General features: G+C 35.6%; 1 protein-coding gene across 1 annotated transcript in view; it reads left to right on the top strand.

The window, feature by feature from the left end:
- The window catches only part of magi2a (membrane associated guanylate kinase, WW and PDZ domain containing 2a), a 1,178,725-nt gene that overhangs the window by 460,527 nt on the left and 704,894 nt on the right, over positions 1-13,304 (top strand). Inside the window, exon 2 of the mRNA XM_051924022.1 lies at positions 12,129-12,245. Within this exon, the coding sequence (XP_051779982.1) occupies positions 12,129-12,245 (117 nt within the window). The remainder of the gene's footprint in view (positions 1-12,128; positions 12,246-13,304) is intronic.

Below are 13,304 nucleotides of genomic sequence, written 5' to 3'. Positions count from 1 at the left end.
TCCATCCATTCATTCAGCCAGTCAGTTGTTCAATGAGTCTATCAGACTATTCAGTTCTTATATAGCAATTTCCATGAGAGACACTTTAAGGTGGTACCTGATAATATCTATCGATCCATCAATCGATCGATCGTGCTCCTTGATTTTCAATGAAATGTACTCTACGGTATATTTCCAAGTTCAGTATAGCAAACTAAACAGCACTAATGTCATCCGGTTTGTTTGGTTTTAGGAATACATTCAATAGATGGGTGCCATGTAGTACAGACCTGTGAAACTGAAGTGACAGACTTTGTTGTGCTCTACGGTGTATTTTTAGGTGTTCTAAATGCCCTGGCATGACATTTTAAGACTCTGCAATGTATAGTATATTTGTATAATATCTAAACTATTTTTCCCAATTTAATTTGTCTATATGCAATAATCTGCATTTTTATGAATACTTAATGACTTTTGAGTGCTATCTTTTTAAAGTATTAAATGAGTTACAGTGTATATTCTTCTTTAATATTTAAAGATCCCAATTAAAACTGAGTGTCGAGCGTGCATACTACAGAAGTGGTTTCAGGCTTTGTGCTGTGCCTATTATATGCTGTAGTACAGGCAGTGTGATACTTTGGACTGTTATGTCGTGTAACCCTTGACTTTAGTGAGCTCACATTATGGCTGAGATGTTCTTAGTTCTCCTTTCATGTATGCAGGTTCCAGAAGCGTAGTGCATTTTGATTGAGGCGTTGGTGCAGTCTTCAGTTTTTTTGTTGCCTGATATTTTCACGAATTGTCTGTGTTGTCCTAAGGTTTTTGCTAGCACCACTGAGTCCCTGATATTGCTGCCATACTTTGGATTTTTGTTTTCATTTTCTAGTGGGATAGAACTGCAGAAGGAAAGAATTATTTACAGATGAAATACCTGGACACAATATGAATTTTCTGATCCTATTCATCTCCTGGAGAGCTAGAGCCCATGATGGCAAGAAAACAGTTCAGGCTGAGATGCACTCACCTGTACCCTGCTGTAAATTTAAGCCACTAGTTAATCAGACATCTTTGGAATATGAAAGGTAGCCATTGTACTCAGAGATGAAGAGAATAAGAAAACCCAACTCTAACAGTGACCAGGTCAGAAATCAAAGCCAGGTCCCTTAAGATGTCAAGCAGCAGTGCTAAACATTGTACCACCATATTGTCCCTTACAGATAAGCTTCCACAACTACCATCTGTTCTATATTATTACTCAGATGACACAATTTCTAATAAGTTGATTTATTAAGTACAGGATCTATGAAGGTCCTTATATGAAGGAACATAGGACCACAATCATCTCCAGCTGTATCCACTTGCTGTCCTGCTGACTGTTAGTAGCACTCCAGACCCTGAATAAACAAGTTAATGTATCATTGGATTTATTTATTGCTTAAAATCTGTCCTCACTATTACTTGTTTACATTCACATGCCTGCTCATTATCAGAGTGGTATGACTTTCCAGTTTTCAAAAGCGGTTTCACTCACAATGTTTGATTATGGTTAATGTATAATAGAAAGACTGCTACCACAAACACTCTGTATAACAGATGCTACCTAGGCCTTTTGGTGTATTTTAGTTTATACATATAGAAAGTATTAAACTATCATAATAAACATTATCACAATTTATTAGTCATCAACCCCCGCAAATAGTGTACTTCAATGCTCTACTTTGATGCACATTAGAAATTAGTGTTTTTAGCTTGCAGTGTGCAAATAAGCCATTATACAGGTCAAAATCATGCACAACATCATTACATCTTTCCAAAAATTTCACATACAGTAGAATCCAGACTATCTGAAGTAATTTCAAATTTATATGATACAGTATCACTTTTAAGCCTCTTTAAATGCCTTAGTAGTGTTGGATTGGTACTAAAATTTGGGCTTTGGTTTCAATACCAGCTTTTGAGCCTAAACCAGTCCCATCTAATTACAGCCTACCTGGTGAACCGTTGCGCCCCACTATGCACCACTTCCCTCCTGACAGCCATGAAGTGCAAAATACATTGAAGCAATAAATTGTTCCCCATGAACTCCTAATTGCATCAAAACAATATAAGCTTGGTACAGTGTTAAGAGTAATCCTTTCATGAATGACTGTATAAGAAAAGTATTATATTACCCTTACAGGTTCACTTCAGATAATGCAAAGTCTCAGTAAATTGGGGCACGGATAATCGAGTTTCTACTGTGTTGTCAGCTCTTAACAGTAAAGCTCAATATGTGATACAAAAATAGACATGCCCAAAATATGTTTTATTTGGGCGTTGAATATTTATAACAGTGAGCAAAAACTACAAACTCAATTGGCGCAATATTATAAAGGGTCACCTCCTACCTCTTTAGAATGGACTGCTAAAGTAATAGAACTATTTTTTCCCTTATTGTTAAAAATAAAGGTATACATTGAATTATGAAACACTCTTGGATTATGAAGATATGATGAATGTAAGATCACTTCTTGCCACAGGTTTTAAAGTGTAGAATATTTAGAAATCAGAGATATTAGCAGACCATAAGGCTGAATATAAAGTAATGTTTGATGAAAATATGATGTTGCTGTGTCAGAAGAGCATACACCATTCTGTTTGATTGTATACTCGGTTTTGCTCCTGTTAAAGATCCATGTACAAATTTTGATTTAGTCTTCATACACATGTCTTAAGGACACTTCTACAAAGACTTCTTGTCAATACAAACACTTTTCCACAGTGAGCAAAATAAAAAGTTATTTTCAGAGTCAGGTACTTGACCTGTTTTTTTTCTAGTAGCCTGTTACAATATTAAAACAATGTTGCCTCACTGAACGACTATGGCTGTCATCATATGATTTTAGTATTGCACTGTCTTGTTAACAGCCTCACCCAAAGACATTTGAGAAATCTGCTTTTGAAGGCAACTGATAAGTTCTGAGGTCCCATTCACAGATTCACACTTGTATTCATCACACTTCCTTACACAAAGCATACTTGGTGCTCTGTTAGATTGATTGCCTATTTTCAGTCACATACATCACTGTCATTAATTAGATCTTTCTATAACTCAGTTATCCCTGGCCTAAAGCGACGCAGTGCCATATGGGGGGGACTACTTGTTGACTTTTCTGGTGATTGGATCTACTTAGTGATCTTCAATAGTGTTGAGTTTTTGATTACACCCAGCCTGAGTTAAAGAACTGGTAATTACAGCCCAAGCCCAAGCCTGCTAATATCTGAAATTTTTTTGGGGAAGTATAAAGTACACGTATGCAGTTAGACGGTCCTACTTAGTATAAGAATAAAGAACTTTCTTTTCACTGCTTCAGGTATATTCTAACTTTTTAGCCAAGAATGCATATCAAAACATAATAATCTCTTACAAAGATATTTTTGAGAGTGGCAGAAATTGTGATCTGAATGTACAAAACAACTGAACACCCTTGAAATAAAAATATTAAGGGTCATGAATAGTAAAACAGGAACAAGGATGTACTGAATTTATATCAGGACATAAGATAAACAAGAGTAGACCGATGAGCCTATCAGGCTTATTTAGTCTGCAAATGTGTAAGGTCTCCCAGTATCTTTTTTTTTTATAATTTGTAAAGTTTTCCAGTTCAACTAGATGACTCCGTAGTTCGTTCCAGGTGCCTATGATCATATGAAGAAGTGCTTCATATGAAGTCTTTTTAATGCCCTTCTTCTTAATTTCCGCCAGATTCCTCAATTATGTTATTCACTACTTAAATGAATGAATGAATTCTTCTGAAACATCTTTTTTTAGCGAGGAGTTTGCATGTTCTCTTCGTGTCTACGTGGGTTTACTCCGGGTGCTCCGGTTTTCTCTCACGGTCCAGAGACATGCAGGTTAGGTGCATTGGCAATCCTAAATTGTCCCTAGTGTGTGCTTGGTGTGTGTGCCCTGCGGTGGGCTGGCACCCTGCCCGGGGTTTGTTCCTGCCTTGTGCCCTATGTTGGCTGGGATTGGCTCCAGCAGACCCTGGTGACCCTGTGTTAGGATATAGCGGGTTGGGTAATGGATGGATGGTTGGTCTTTTCAGTTGTCTGGCAATGGGTTCCAATTGTCAGTTTCATCATTATAAACCATTTATGCTTTTATATTCCTATTAAATTACAGTAACATTTCATTTGCGCACTTCCTGAAATTAGTTTCTATACTTACAAGGATTCAGAGTCATATCCTTTCCTGGCAGCATGAAATGTGCAATGCAATAATAACTAACCATGCACTGGATACCAATACTATGCCAGCCATTCACCTAGCATGACATATTAGGGGAAGAACCTCAAGTGCTTAGTGAAAACCTACATGAACCTGGGGATAAGAAGAAACTAAGCAGATAATCCAAGTCAGAGCCATATGAGCTCTAATGGCAGACATTGCAACACTTCAGATTCCACGGTTATAGCTTCTTAGAGTAATCAGTCCTTATGGATTTGAACTTCAAGACAAATTTACAGTAACTCAATGTATGTAGTAGCAGCAACATTAAGGGTTCTAGCTAGTGGGCTATGCTGTAGGTTTCATAACTAAAATACTGCACAGTATTTACATTAACAATTGTTTTTTATTATTTTGCAACTTGTTATTTTTTTCTAACTTTTCTGTCCACCGCTAAGATGTCCTTGGTACCTAAAAAAAGTTAAAAGCTTGGGTAGCCTTTGCCTTTTGTATCCTGATGTAGAACAAAAAATAACATATAACATGCAATACCTTTGTGCTGCTGCTGGAAAATTATACAGTAGTTGGCAATTCTGGAGCTGTCATCTGATTTTATCTTAATTACTATCATGCTTAGATTACCTGCTCAAAGTTGGGAGCATGATTGTTATTTAAATGATCGTTGAGTAAAACAAAGTTTAAAAAGCTTATAAGGTATTAGCTAACTATTATATATATTACATTCTTACTATAGGCTATTGCCATGGTTATTTTTTATCATTTTTATTTTTATTTTCCTTTGAGTCCTTGAAAAGTAAATTTCTGTTTTGTTTTCATTGTTTTGGTCATGTTACTTAGTTTTGTCACATAGTCCCTGGTTTTGCCACACTATTGTCAGACAGCATTTATGCATACACCAGTAATGGCGCACTGCAAGGTAATGTGCAGTGAATACACTTGACTTGAGCATTCCTAGTTTTCATATTCTTTCTTTGTACATTTAGCATTTGTTTGCTCAGAGGTTGATGCACTTGCTGCTTCCTGAGCAGCTCTTCTTTTCTCCACCATAGCGGCCCACTTCTTCTCTTCTTTCATCGGCATCTTTTTGCGTTAAAACTGATTAAGTGAGTGTTTGTGTTGCAATTTAGTACGTTTTCTTTAATTTTTCACTTAAGCTGGCACTTAAGTCTTCAATCTGCCTCAAGAATGATTTAAGATATGAAGTGCTAGGGGAAGTGACTGCGAAGGTGGTAGGGATGAGAACGGCGCCTGTACACATGTGCCACATGGCTGCCCTGCTGGCCGCTGCTGAGAGTTGACTCTACAATAAAATAAAAATAAAAAGAGGAATAACCTTGGAAGTCAATCATCACCCTGAAAGCAGATAGTAGATGTCACGTAATATATGTGTTCCAAATTTCAGGTCAATAGGTCAAATGGTTTGCGAGCTACAGGTGATTTAAAATCCTGGACAGACAAACGAACAGCCACAGTAGCATATTATATAAGAATATAGATAGATAGATAGATAGATAGATAGATAGATAGATAGATAGATAGATAGATAGATAGATAGATAGATAGATAGATAGATAGATAGATAGATAGATAGATAGATAGATAGATAGATAGATAGATAGATAGATAGATAGATAGAACTTTATTTGTCCCCAGGGGTACATTTGCCTTTTTACAGGAAATCTTTAAATAAATACATACACAAATAGGTAGATGGACAGATAAATACAGAAATAAAATATGCACACACACACACTATGGCCTGAATACACACAAAGATTCCTACATATCTTGTTCCACCTTATGGGTTAGTAATGTTCTTCATCTGAACATCTAATTAATAAAGGAAAAACTCTTATTTTTTTTTAATCACAAATTTCAATTTCTTTGACTTTACCTCTTTCTGACAGAGAATTTTAAAGGGTCAAGTTTTCCTTGAAATTCCAATAATAGACTTGAAAATATGAACATATGGAAATCTGACCAAATATGACAGCAACAAGTGATCTATGATGAAATAAACATAAATATATGGCATGATATATTATTAGTTGCTATTTAATAGGCCTCTGCGTGAGAATAACATACATCAGACAAGACAAATGTGGATTAGTCATCACCAATTCTGTTCTAGGTTGAAGAAACAAGTGCATTTAATTTGTTATCAATATGATTGTATTGCCCTTATTCATTTTGCTTGCAAAAGTATCAGAAAACAGATCACATAGTATATAACAAGCAATATGTTTCCTCACAAAAATATTACGGGAAAGCATGATTGTAGACTGCAGTTTAAAATTATAAGTAAGTTTAAAAGGTAGCGTTCCTTGTCCTTTTAATCAGGAGACTCTTCCACAGATATATTAAACTACTACCATCACTGACAGGCAGGTTACTGTAAATCCTTTGTCATAGTGAGAAGTGAAGCTTACAGCACATGGTGAAAGGGAGATGTTGGTTAATGGAGTCCTAAACTGAGCCTGCAATTTCTTGCTTCACTTACATAAGCCTACAAAATCAGTATTGTCATTTACACACTTTAATTATCCTCTAATATTCACGTATCATTATAATACTAAAATAATATAAAGGGACTAGTCACAAAGACAGGAGTGGCAAAAACAATAAGCTGAAACCCAATATACAAAAAGATCCAAAAAGACAGAAATAAAATTCCAAACTAGAAGAAGAGCTAATATCTTGCTGTGCTAGTAAGGCCTGCATTTATGTCAGGGAATCAAATAGTTGCAATAATGTGATATATCAACTGACATGGTCATGCCCCAGGAATCACATATGAATGCCCCTTGACATCATCATGTTACCACAAAACAGAAACAAAAAAATTAGGAAATTTGCTTAGTTGGCTGCACAACCTAAATATTGCCACTAATCCAAAACAAAGGCATATTCTTTGATAAAACACCAGTTGTAGTAGTAGTAGTTGTTCTATTGTCACGTGTATAGGTTAAACTGAAAATTTCACTTGCATGTCCGATCAACATGCAACATGTCCCCATGTGGTTTTATTTTAATAAACAGATTTCGTCCATTGTTAAGAGCTGCTTTTTTCAGCTTAGACTGCTTACGAGAGTCAAACCGTTTCCGGGGCACTCTGATTTGAAGAAGGTATGCCATGCTTTTATTATATCTCGCTTTGATTATTGTAATTCACTTTATTCTGGAATCAGTAAATTTCATCTTTCTCGGCTACAGATGGTTCAGAATGCTGCTGCTCGTTTTCTTACTGGATCTCAGAAAGTTATGTCCATTACTCCAATTCTGGCCTCACTTCATTGGCTCCCAGTCGAATTTAGGAATTCATTTTTAAATTTTACTTTAGGTTTATAAGTCACTAAATGGTGTTGTCCCATCCTATCTGGCCGAGTTGCTGGTTCCATATACACCAGTCCGCTCTTTACGTTCCTCTCAACAGCAATTGTTGGTTGTGACAAAGTCTAAGATGAAGACAAGGGGGGATCGTGCCTTTGTAGTTCTAGCACCAAAGTTATGGAATGCTCTGCCAATTGAAATTAGGTTAGCTTCTTCCACTCAAATGTTTAAATCAAGACTTAAAACACACTTGTTTTCGATTGCTTTTAACTGTATATGAGTAACTCTGGTATCAATTTTATTAATAATTTATTAATTTTTTCATATCCATTGTTTTTCTGTAAATTGTTTATCTTCTAATCAGTTCTTTTAACCTATATGTTTTAGTATTTATGTAATTTTTGTACATTGTTTGTCTACTGATTTATTATTTATATTTTTTGATTTTATTGTACAGCACATTGGTTTACACTTCTGGTGTTTTAAAATTGTGCTTTATAAATAAATTTTGATTTGATTTATTTTAATTAATATAAACAATAATTCAGCTTACCCGATTTACTCTTTCTTCCTATTTTATGTAAGTAAAACTTCACACCAGTTCATGAACTGAATAAACATTCAAATATTTATGTCCCTGATGTTCTAGGGAAACTTAGGAGTCATTTTCAGAGTCAATGGTAACCTGACACAATGCACAAAAAGAGGCATGAAATATGAGTCGCAGCTTTCTACATAAATGTCTGGATTTATAAAGGAAAACTTGATGGTAGAACTTGTGTATATTTGCAGCAACTCTGACTAATCCATACAAACATTTCGGAGAAACTGGTAAACGATGAACACCCTTGAACAAGTAGGGAAATGCAGCCAAATCAGCCAAACAACAACTCATGTGTATAATAATTTGCATCACCGAGCTGTTGTTATATTTTGTAAATTGATATGAAAAACATGCTAAACCTTAAAGTGGTAAATATGATGTGCAGATTCTGTTTTAGTTTCCCTTTAAGAGGGCTAGTTGTGCCTATTTGCACTGAAGAACTTTTTTGGTTATTCATCAGTTTATATTGACTACCTGTTGCCACTCCTCAGGGAATTGGCCAGCTCTTCAGGAATATCTCTTCCAAGCTTCATTCCTTCATGCCCGCTGTGCTGGAAGCCACTAACTGACTATCGATATGCTGCATTCAGTTTTTGTATGGTGTGGATACACATAACTCTTTTTTGCCATCATAGAAAAAGCAACTTGCTGCAGTGTCTGGTTCTCCTAACATAAATGGAGCAATTTAGTACACTCATATTTCAGTCACAGTCACTGCTTTTGTTAGCTGTAAGGAATAATATTCTATTAATGCTCAAGTCATCGGTGATGCCAAGATGGGTCTGACAAACATTGTGGCTTGGTGTCTTGGGACAACCCATAATTCATTTATTTTGAGGCAAAGTAGCTTTGGCAGATGTGATGGTAATGTACTGTATGTAAGGTGTAGCATCTTGATAAGGTAACTGGCCAAAACCTCAGCTTTTTCATATGGCCTGTACTATTCAGTATAACAGCAAACACATCATTACTTATGCAGGGTAACAGCGACTACCCGCTACTGGACACTGATGCCATACATGTTTCACTGACCCCAAGAATGCAGAGGAGAGGAGCTGTAAAGCTGCACATGATATTGTATATTCATTTGCAGAGTATTGCCAAATACTCTTGAATGCTGGTTTTGAAGACACAATACGTCAAGAGGGAGGCTGCTGTACCAGCCAATGAAGTTCTGCAGCCTGAGGATTGCTTACAGTATGTATGAGGTTGATTAGTATGCTCCGTATATGGTTGTTTCAGTGTGGGAACCAGGCAGGGTTCAAGGAGCGTTGACATATGCATATTTACAAAATGAATATGATTTATAAATTATGTAGAAATGTGTGTATTAAAGGAGGAATAAGTTGGATTTTTTTGGTGTACTCAGTTTCCTGTTTTTGACGTGTGCATATTTTCGTGCTTGAAACCAAGAAAACTTTTATAAATGAGACCCTTGGGTCATGGGGCACTACATTACTATCTGGTTCCACAACAGCACTTAATTCTTAAAGCTGACTATCATCCATGCTTAGTCCCAATAGTCCTTTGAAGGAATGTAGATGGTATGCTGCCCCTCAACTATGATGCTTCTCAAAGTTGCCTTCTGTTACTCAGACTTGGGCAACTAATTCTTACACTTTTGAATAGATCCTCTGGAAACAACTTCTGACAAAGTGTTTGTTCTGCTTTTGGTTGTTACTGGTTAACCTTTTAGAATTTAATCACAGCTGTTAGTGACACAGATTTGTGCAGAAGAACAGAGAGCAAAAAAAAATTAAAACCATTTATAATAGTAACTTATGCTTATCTTGTTTTGTTTTTCTATTGGTTTCAGTGTTAACTTATTAACAGTACTTCAAACTGTAGATGATAAAAGTCCAATTAATGAACTGAGCTCAGTGATAAATTAATCCCATTAGAATGCTTTGGGTTGAATAAATGCTTGCATTGATTTCTGAAAAAGAACAACTGATGTATTTCTTTATTCATGTAACCAAAAAAAAAACACTTGTAGTTTGGCTAAGTCTTTTATTTCTTATAAACCAAAGATGGTGTTATGGTGTAATTCAGAAGCAGTGAAACCTCTTTTTAATATGGGTTTTATTATATTTTATCATTGCTGCAATTTAATTCTGTGCATCTGCATATAATTAAAATGTATGATAGTAAAAAAATGAATGTTTCTGTCTTTAAGAGAAATGCTTTTTTTTAATCACTGTTATATTTTCACAGATCTTTGTTTACATTTATATTTAAATGTATTTGCATAGCAGATGCTTTTATCAAATCAAGCAGTCTAATCAGTGTAATGGAATACACATCAGTTTGAGGGACTGGGAAGAAGTGATACAGGATAAGGTTTCAAAAGTGATCATCACAAATAAAGAGTTTAGAAAAAAATTTAAGCTAGTAACAATTCTTCAGTTACAAAAAAAACAAGCAATTAATATCACTGAGACAGAAATTCACCAAACAAGAAAGTCAAATACAACGAAGGAGTCAGTAGTTCATTTGGAGGTGGGCTGCTCATTCTACTAACTATGACTTACACATGAAAAGAGTCTAGATTGAGATCTGATGCCTTGTAGAGATAACATCACCAGTGGCCATTAATGTGCAGATCTGAATGGGCAAGGAGGAGCAATAGGTGATGTTGCCACAAATGCATGCAGAATATTTTGCCCTTTTGCTTAGGTTTATTCAGAATACTGCTGTGAACCTGGCGAGGGTTTCTCCTCACAACAATGTCTTTTAGTAGAGGCATACCTAAAATCAAGTTTATCCCAACACCATAATAAATATGGGCAAAAAAAGGAACTCTGAATGCAAAGCAGGAAAATATTTGGTACTGGTGACTCTCAGATTCAGATGAGAAATCTAACTAAAGTAGTTTCTGATTTGTTTTAAAAATAGTCCATTACAATTTCAAACAAGATTCATACTCTATGCATAATTAATATTGTTTCCTATTGTTTTCTAAATTAGAGTGTTACAATTGTGTAAGTGGGAATGCAGCAGAGGAGTATTGCAGTGCCTCTGTGGTACGTTGATGAGAATTGAGACAAAAACAGACTAAATAAAAGTCTGGAGCAAAGAGGTGTGAGAGATTTTTGGTCATGCAAGTTACCAACATAGAGTGCAGTTAAAATGTCATTACTTTAGAAATACCTTTATGTATCTGATCTATTTATTCACCAACACCCTGTGTACTCTAAATCTAATTCCGTTTGAACGGTTACAGTCTGAATATGACTCATTCTGCCAAGCTAAATCCTGTATCATGTTTCAAATAGAGATGAACTTGGTGCACATAGTTTCTCAGTTAAGTGTTCATCAAAATGTTTTAGTCAGCAAATAAATAACTAAACAAAATTTTAAAAGAAAAATCTAATTATGGTGGCACAGTGGCGCAGTGGGTAGTGCTGCTGCCTTGCAGTAAGGAGACCTGGGTTTGCTTCCCAGGTCCTCCCTGCGTGGAGTTTGCATGTTCTCCTTGTGTCTGTGTGGGTTTCCTGTGGGTACTCTAGTTTCCTCCCACAGTCCAAAGACATGCAGGTTAGGTGCATTGGTGATTCTAAATTGACCCTAGTGTGTGCTTGGTGTGTGTGTGTGTGTGTGTGCGCGCCCTGCGGTGGGTTGGCGCCCTGCCTGGGGTTTGTTTCCTGCCTTGTGCCCTGTGTTGGCTGGGATTGGCTCCAGCAGACCTACGTGACCCTGTAGTTAGGGTATAGCGGGTTGGATAATGGATGGATGGATGAAATCTAATTATCTGAAAAATGAAATTATCTGATGAACTACACTTGTGTGTACTTTGCAATATAACAGTTGGAGACACTGTATACTGAAATTAAGCATATTAAAAGGTAGAGTCATCCATTCTTCACAGTCAATCATTTTATATGAGTGTAGATTATGTGTTGTTAACATTAAACATATAGTATTTTAATACCCAGGTGATGCATGTATGCCAGTATAATGTATGAATTTAAATCTTATTCACAGGGGGCATTGTAGATAAAGATATTCGTCACTACCTCAACTTGCGGTTCCAGAAAGGATCAGTAGACCACGAGCTTCAGCAAATCATTCGGGACAATCTTTACCTCCGGACAGTGCCATGTGAGTACAATTTGAGTTGGTGTATGTGGGCATTCACAAATTCCTCTTTTGTATCATACAGTATTTTATCTTATTTCTCTGTAATGCTAGTAGATTTGTTTTCAAAAATTAGCATATGAAATATGGTATATTTGTGGATGAAAAAGCTCCTATGTAATATCTTTGCATTGTATGTATTTTTAAAACCTGGTACTCCTTTGCTTAAAAGTATTAAATTGTACATCCTAGGTTATATTTTTGTCTTATAAACCTTTTGGAAATAACACATTTTGGACATTTACAGATGTTGCGTATTATGACTAGACTGTTGATATTTTCTTTTAACCAACATTCCCTTCTTACAGATAGATGAATCATTATAGTTGCTAAAAATATGCACAATATTGAACTTGCTGTGTATAAAAACAGTTATACTGTATAAAATGAATATTTAAAGGATTGATGCCTGATTATAGTAGTCCCGTGGGATATCACTAAGTTTCAGTTCTTTGTTTAGCTTTTTTTTTTTTTTTGCAGTAAACACAGTCGTGTTAGTTACTTACTGTTTAAGAAGCACATTTGCTTCAGTGTATATATGTCTATAATTGTTAGATGTGCCTTTTACAATAGAAATGTTCTGTTTTATTTGAAGTGAGATGTAGGCGGTGTTAATGCTTTAGTGTGTCATATTGTTTTCCCATAGCAGACTACAAATTGTGTAGAACCCATACTGCCTCATTGTTTTACATTGTTCTCATTGTTTTCATTTTACCTTCTCGCATTAGGCAATTTTAAGCAAAAATATCACATGAAAGCAAAGTTATAATTAGAAATAGAAGTCTGCATCAAAAACACTAGATATATTGTCAAAGGGAAATAATAACCATTTGCTGAACAATTTTGGTTAATGTTTGGCCCGTCTGTGTAACAATTTGTTCTCTTCATTTGCTATATTCAGAATGAATGACAAACATTATCTCTGGAATTTGTCATTACTCATTTAAGTTCCTTCTTCATTGAAATAAAATTATCATTTACAGCTATGTGTATGAATCTTGAAATTATAGCAATAGGAACATG

This window comes from Erpetoichthys calabaricus, chromosome 1, assembly GCF_900747795.2.
Source record: "Erpetoichthys calabaricus chromosome 1, fErpCal1.3, whole genome shotgun sequence".
NCBI lineage: Eukaryota > Metazoa > Chordata > Cladistia > Polypteriformes > Polypteridae > Erpetoichthys > Erpetoichthys calabaricus.
This window is presented reverse-complemented; position numbering and strand designations above follow the sequence as displayed.